Genomic DNA, 6342 nt, shown 5'->3' with positions numbered 1-6342 from the left:
ACTACTTCAATTAAAGGTGAACCATGGCAGATTCATTCAAACAAGAACCTGAATTCTTGATGACTGACTGGACTGTGAAGGTTTATCGCCTCATCCGGCCGCCAGGCAAAATTAGCGTAGAAATTAGCGTGTACAGTAGCGTATTTAATACTGGAATTCTATTGGAAATTGGTGTATTTGGCGGTAATCTGTAATTTATTCGCTCTAAGCCTATTTTGGTTATATTACAATTCCATAGAATGGAACTTTTCTCAGCAATGCTGAGCAAGCATGCAGTGATCTAGGGACCTGGCCTTTCTTCATTTGACCCTGTTTTATACTGACATCAGGCACAAACTGCTATAGCTGACAATGTAGTTTGTGAATGAATAAGATCTGTACTTGATCGTTGTGGTGGTAGGGGTTTGGCAGATTTGAAGGTGAAAACGCGTTTTTGAAAATCAACACAAAAACCAGCTAGAATGTGTTTTGCTTAACCAATAGATTCCCATATATTTTAGTATGTGAAACTATTGGTCAGAAAAACGCCATTAATACTGTAGTTTGTAATCTGGTGCCAAGGCGCTAATTTTGCCTGGCGGCCGGACGAGGGGATAGTGACAAAGACTTAGTTATGCAACTGCTCCAAAACATGCGCCAAACCATTAACAAACAGGTTCATAACTTATATTCACTGAATCATCAATTTCAATCATCATGGGTTTCTTTTCTCAGGTCACAATTGCTCGCAGCACACATACTCCCTTATGACCCCATTGTAGACCCAAAAAAAGAAAAACAGAAAAGAGAAGAGGGGAGAGAGACGAAAAACAATACTAAATTTATCATCAACTCATAAGTCCAATATGAAATAGACATCATCAGCGTCCCCATCTGAGATATGAGAAACCAATCCCGATCAAAGCCAGGAGGAAAAGCCATATCTCCCTAAAGTAGTCATTGTCAAGTGAGTGCCAATAGTGATTGACAGGTTTAAAATTAAAGGAGACTGAGACTACAACTGCTGGAGACATCAGCCGTCACCCTTGAACGGCGACGAATGTGCTGGTTTCACCTTAGCGCAATTTGCTCGTCTTACTTCAGCCTCTCCAAAATACGTCACCCACTACCCGAGTCCATATTGTAAAGATTTCCAGAGTCGAGTATCAAAAGCTTTGGTGGAATAATCGGGGCTGCCAAAGCTCCAATTGGCATCACATGATTGAGCAGGCCTCATCATGCTGTTGTACTACTTCAGGCTTTTTTCCCACTTTTAAAGACCGCACTGGTCTCGCTCGGGTACCTGTCATCCACAAGGCGAAAGCCCCTGGAATAGGTGGAGGTCGAGGCTTTTTGGGAACGGCGGGAGGAGGAAGGGGTTCTGCGTCAGCTTCCTCCGGGACTGTGAGAGGCCATTAGTTAAATTAGATCACCCGGATATAATGAATGCTCTCGACGGAACACCCTTTCAAAAGGGAACTGGGAAGTATGGCTCAGGTGACAACTTACCTATGTCTTCGGCAGTTGGTTTGACATCGAGAACAGCGGGCTCCTCGGGCTCTGGCGGCGGCAGCGGCGGTGGTGGTGGATCTGGCTCCTTTGGTTTCTCGGGGATTGGCCACATGTGCATCGTTATGGTCCAGTCCGGCTCCACCACCGTCTCCCATACCTGTGGAAGAATAATATCTCCATTGGGACCGACAAGGTCATAATGGCCTTCAGCGACATGTTGACCAATTACATCGACATGGAGAAAGGCTTGGCGGATCAGCTCTTCCATACCCTATATTGGCGTTAAAAACTGTTGGATTAATTGAAATATTCTTCCACAACCATGTGAATCACAGGAGAGTCCACTCACCTGCCATGTGTTGCACAAGTGAAAAGGGAAACTGAACTTTCTTCCAACAGCATCTTTAAACTTCACAGGTTTCTTCTTTTCAGGTGCTGGTTTGTTTGCGGCTGCGGTAGCAGCAGCCACGGCCTCGGCGGCCTTCATATTCGCTGCTTCGGTGGCCGCCGCCGCAGCTTCTGCTATGGCTATGGTGGCTGCCTCTTCGGCAGCTTTTTTAGCTTTGGCGGCTTCTTCGGCAGCCATCTCTTCAGCTTCTAATTTCAACCTTTCCGCTTCAGCTTTCGCTTCCGCCTTGAGTTTCTCCGCTTCTGCCTGGGCTTCCGCTTTGGCAATTGCTGTTGCTTTTGCAGCTGCCTCTTCCGCAATTTTCTTCTCAGCAGCGGCACGCGCCTCAGCAGCTGCTTTATCGCGGGCAGCTTTTTCGAGAGCCGCTTCCTTAGCTGCTTCCCTGGCTTCTCGCTCCATTCTCTCGTCAATGATGAGTTTTTCAAGTCGTGCGATTGCTTCGTCCTTGGGGTCTGGCTGAGGAGGACCTGGCGGCGGTGGTGTAGGTGGCGTTTTCTCTTTTTCCGGTTGCTGCGACGGTGGAGAAGGGACAGGGTGGTAAGGATGATAATACCGGGGCGGCATCATCTCTGGCGGAAAGCCATAGTGCTGGCCGTAGTGGAAGTAACCAGAGTGCGGGTGAAACGGTACCATATCCGGCGCGATAAATGGCGCGCCGGGAAAATGTGAATTGAGGCGGCTGGGAACTGGATGTGCAAGGGTTGGTGGAGGGCTCTCGGCATCCCTTTGTCCTCCGGAGTGGCTTCGGGGGCGCTGATGGTGATGAGGTGGAGGAGAATGATGGCGCTCAGAATTGCTGAAATAAGCTGGAGGCATCGGGTGCCCTGACCCGGGAAACCCGGGACCATATGGATACGGCCCAGGGACGCCATAATGATTCATATGGCCCATCAGCCCCATATGACTCATTGGCCCGAATTGCACCAATTGATTTGATGGTACGCCAGGGGGCGGAGCATGCAAATGTAATGGCCCATGGGCGGTATTTCCATGCTGGTAGGAACCGTACGATGGGCCCGACGAAGTGCTATGGGAGTATCCGCCGGGTGGCACGGGAGCAATTGGGGGCCAAAATCGCCTTTCAGGTGGGCCTGGAGGATATTCGAGGTAATCTTCAGACGAGTCTTCACTTTCAGGCTCAGGAATAGGATGGGGTGTATGGTGGTGGCGTGACCGATGTGCGAGTGGCTCTCGTTCTTGTGTAGCGCGTCTCCGAGCAGATTGGTGCCTGGTTGATCTAGCACGACCGCTATCAACGGTCGCATGGTGGTAATGGGATGTTCGCGGTCTTGAGGCAGAGTCAGAGGGCTTCAGCTCATCGGGATAGGAAAGATGGTCCCATGGGCCACCGACATCATAAGGGTCATGGTAATCGTGGCTTGCCGTTGCTGAAGGGGGTGAAACTTCAACCCCTGTGCCCGATGAATCTTCCTCGTCGCTCAGAGATGAATGATCCGAACTATGGGAAGTTGCGTGATCAATGGTAATATTAAACCTGTTAACAGTCATAAGCTGGGCATCATGGTAGAAATGACTAGGCGCACTCACGGCATGAGGTTGTGATTTCGCCGAGGAAAGATCTTCCAAAGCTCCTCCGAGGAAAAGGCTTGGAAGATAACCTCGAAACCCGACAAAAACCGCTATTTTTGGTCCGTCTAGTACCAAGGTAAGTGGAATGCATAAGCGAACACTCCAGGAATCCCTAGACAGTGGGCAGAAGGCGCTCGAAGTCGTTGAAGACACAATATCTGAAGTTATGGACCAACAAATCATGATCAGTGACATGTTCGAATGAGTGTCAGGCTCTGTTGAACAGTGCCGACAGGTGGTATGATAGGAAGGAATATGCGTACATACAGTACATATATACAAAACCATGCAGAATGAATCACAAAAAGGCAGTCCTTTTTTTGACTCTGAAGCCAGGAGGGTGTGGGTTTCATGGCATGGTTATGATGTGGCTGCTGGAACAAGTGATTGCTGCCCAATCCTAAGCTATCAACAAAGAGCACATAAACAAGCTCACCCACAAATCCATGCTAGGCTGAAAATAGGCTAGTGTACTCTGTAGTCATGATCACTACCTTAGCAGATTGTCTGAATTTTAAAATTGGCCTTGGCACCTAGGTTTCAAATGTGAAAAAATAAATAGATCTCCTGTACGGAGGTGTGGAACAAAAGTTCCCGGAAACTCTATTTTGTTTCAACATATTGCAGTTACCTGCTGCCCCACCAAAATTTGGTGGGGTAGCAGGTATCTCCTATTATTCAATGAACAGCCTGGCTCCCACTTTTTTTTCAAATCTCTCCAAATTCAAACATCAAATCTGCCCACCATGCCTTCCAGAGAAATCTCTCTCCATAATAAGCTTGTTACGCGAATTCAAGCTCTTGCTTTGATCTCTTATAGAATTTCTATCTTAGGTGTTTCTTATACTCTCCAGATTCCTCTTTCTACTCTCTATGACATTTAAAAGCAAGCAAAAGACCACAGCTTTGATCTCAAGAATGACCCTTGAATTTCTCTCAGTTATGTGGAAGATGCTTCTAGATCAGGCTGGCCAAAGAAAATAAGCACCAAAGAAGCTGGAATCATTGCCTCTGTAACTAAGAGCTGCTCAGGAAGAGAGAAATCTACTGAGATTCTGGCATTTGAAGCTGGTATATCCCATTCAAGTATTTTGTGAATTCTTAAGAAACATGGCTTTGTTATTGCCAAATCAACTTGAAAACCAGGTCTAACTGAATCTGCAAGAAAAAAAAGGCTTAGATTCTCTCTTGCCCATAAGAACTGAACTCTAGAGGACTGGAAAAATATTATCTGGACTGATGAAACTTCTGTGGTTCTTGAGCATAGAAGAGAAGCAGTTTGTGTATGAAGAAGATTCTCAGAAGCTTATAATTCTATCTGTATATGCTGGTGATAGAAGAAGTCCTCAGATTTCATACTTTGGGGCTGCTTTACATACAAGAAGAAGGGACCCTGCCATATTTGGAAGTCAGAGACTGCAGCAGCCAAACATCAAGCTCAAAAGAAACTAGATGCCTTGAATATTAACTGTAAGATAAAGGCAAGAGAGGAATGGGAGCTTGTCAATGGGATTCACTGCCTATGAATTCACCCAAACTGTGGAAGAAAGCCAACTTTCAAATTCACTGTGAAAACTGGCAAGCTTGTTTGATGAGGCAAGAAGGAAGTTGATTAGTATAGGTATCAGAAGATGTTAAGATTCTATCATCTTACTATTGAATTCTCTAGCTAATCTGATACTTCTTTTATTCTAGAAGGTCCTTCTTGCCAAATTATTCTCTTTTATCAAGAAATGCCTTGAATCCCAACCCAATACTGTTGTTCTAGAAGATGGAGCTCTAGCATATACCTATTTTTACCAACAAGAGCTCTACAACATACACAAGATCAACCACTTACTTTGGCCTGGCAATTCACCAGATTTGAATATGATTGAGCCTGCCTGGATGTGGCTCAAGTGATGTACAACTGCTAAAGGTGCCCCATGAGAATCTAAGACTGCTGAACATGAATGGAAGAAAGCCTGGAAAGAGCTGCCACAAGCAAAGATTCAACAGTGAATTAAGTGGATTCTACATCATATTCAAGAGATTATATGCTTGGAAGGGGGTAATGAGTATAGAGAGGGTGGTTATAAGATGTCTTGTGTATGGAAGGATCAATGGCTTAAGAGAAAGCTCTCTCAATAGCAGAATCTTAGGGTGGATTTTTGAGCAGCTGGTCTAGAGACTTTGGAAGCTGCTGAAGCTCTAGCTACTCTATATAATTTGGGTAGAGAGGATCCTTGGGAGGATACTGAAGATGAGAATTTGGAACAGAATTCAGACAAGAGTGACTAGTCAATTTCAGGGGTACTTTGAGTTTTCTAGCAAATTTGGTGGAGTAGTAAGGTAGTTCACCACTAAACAAGCCACACCACTAAATGAGCCAAATTTTCCACCACCAAATTCCTCCAACGTTCAACATTCAATATGTGACAACATGGTCAACAACACCTCAATTAGGCTTGCAATTAAAGATCTTGAATTGCAAGAGACCCCAAATTACACTGCAACTGTGAGAAAGTACTCAGTTAACTGAGAGATCCTGTACTGATGGCATAAAGGCTTGCAACTTGCTCAGAATGAAGTGGTCTCCTGATATAAGAAAAAGCTCTCTGATATACAGGAGACAGAGCTCCTGAATTATATAAACAAGCTCTCTAGCTGTAGCCTTGCCATTACACCTCAGATCCTATGAAATATTGTACAAGAGATGACAGAAGAGAATGTTGGAATCAACTGGATTAATTAATTTCACAAGCAGCATAATGACAAGATCAAATGCATTTATCTCAAAGTAATTGATCAAAACAGACAGATAACAGATAACTATCAGTGCTTTAAGCACTTCTATATGCTTGTAATTTAAT

The 6342-nt window shown here is 45.0% G+C and overlaps 1 protein-coding gene across 1 annotated transcript; it reads right to left on the bottom strand.

Annotated features, from left to right (window-relative positions):
- Positions 1 to 483: 483 nt before the first annotated feature.
- CIMG_07431 (uncharacterized protein) lies at positions 484 to 4016 on the bottom strand. Its single transcript, XM_001240267.2, has 5 exons — positions 3758 to 4016; positions 3449 to 3648; positions 1841 to 3395; positions 1489 to 1762; positions 484 to 1381 (listed from the first exon to the last, which is right to left on the bottom strand). The coding sequence occupies exons 2-5, from the start codon at positions 3451 to 3453 to the stop codon at positions 1194 to 1196; spliced, it is 2022 nt and encodes a 673-aa protein (XP_001240268.2). The 5' UTR covers positions 3454 to 3648; positions 3758 to 4016; the 3' UTR covers positions 484 to 1193.
- Between the last annotated feature and the right edge of the window lie 2326 nt (positions 4017 to 6342).

This window comes from Coccidioides immitis (genome assembly GCF_000149335.2).
Source record: "Coccidioides immitis RS genomic scaffold supercont3.3, whole genome shotgun sequence".
In the NCBI taxonomy this organism is placed as follows: Eukaryota; Fungi; Ascomycota; class Eurotiomycetes; order Onygenales; family Onygenaceae; genus Coccidioides; species Coccidioides immitis.
This window is presented reverse-complemented; position numbering and strand designations above follow the sequence as displayed.